The 897-nt window shown below is 33.0% G+C and overlaps 1 protein-coding gene across 1 annotated transcript in view; it reads right to left on the bottom strand.

The window, feature by feature from the left end:
• The window catches only part of USP30 (ubiquitin specific peptidase 30), a 9997-nt gene extending 9107 nt beyond the window's left edge, over positions 1 to 890 (bottom strand). Inside the window, exon 1 of the mRNA XM_014308245.2 lies at positions 656 to 890. Coding sequence (XP_014163720.2) covers positions 656 to 890 — 235 coding nt within the window. The remainder of the gene's footprint in view (positions 1 to 655) is intronic.
• Between the last annotated feature and the right edge of the window lie 7 nt (positions 891 to 897).

Here is an 897-nt window from a genome sequence, read left to right as displayed (position 1 = left end):
AATATAAAGTATATATACTTTACATTTAATATTTTATAGTTTATATTTTATAATAATATTTTGTGTGTTATATAATACCTATTACATAAACAGGTATTAATATAAATAATAGTTATACATATAATTAATACATATAAACTTACTTATATAGTTTATTTATTTACTAATTTATCTATTTATAGAATTTATTTCTTATATGAATTTATTATATAAAAGTACATTATTTCTTTTATAATAATATTTCATTTTCTATAATATTTAATATTTTATCATAATAATTTTTCAATTAATATAATTTAAATATAATTTTAATTATTTTAATTTTAATAATCCAAAACCTTGCAAAGTGAGGTTGAATAGTCCCAGGTTTTTAGGAAAACAGTAAGCTTGAGGAAAACAAAAAAGCTTAAATTATCTGCTAATTTTCTTAAATAGAATTCTAAATTTCTTGAACCCTATGGAATTCAACCCTTCTGTGAAAGGTGGCTGAGCTTTGCCCAAGGCATTCCAATTAATCTGAAAATTAGAGAGGGAAATAAAACAGGGAATACAAACCCCCACGAGCTTCTTTCTTTGGGAAAAGAGCCTAAAAATGACAACACTTCACCTTAAACGTTTAACCCTTGCTTTGCCACAAGAGGAAATGTCCCAGTACCTCTGAGGAGCTGCAGCAGAGTCACTGAGAGGTGCTGGGGCTGCTCCTGGGGCTGCTCCTGCTCCGTCCTGTACTGGGCTGTGAACTCCTCCAGCCACCTGATGAACGAGGGGCAGGAGGACAAGCCCTGCAGCAGGGAATTCATGAAGCACGTGTTGCCCAGGTTCAGGAGGCCTGGCACAAGCCCTGCAAAGAGAATTGCAAGAGTTTCCACCACGAAATCCAGGGCAAACATCCTGGTT

Source organism: Geospiza fortis, unplaced genomic scaffold (genome assembly GCF_000277835.1).
Source record: "Geospiza fortis unplaced genomic scaffold, GeoFor_1.0 scaffold145, whole genome shotgun sequence".
Lineage (NCBI taxonomy): Eukaryota > Metazoa > Chordata > Aves > Passeriformes > Thraupidae > Geospiza > Geospiza fortis.
Note: the sequence above shows the minus strand (reverse complement) of the source record. Positions and strands in the feature narration are given on the sequence as shown.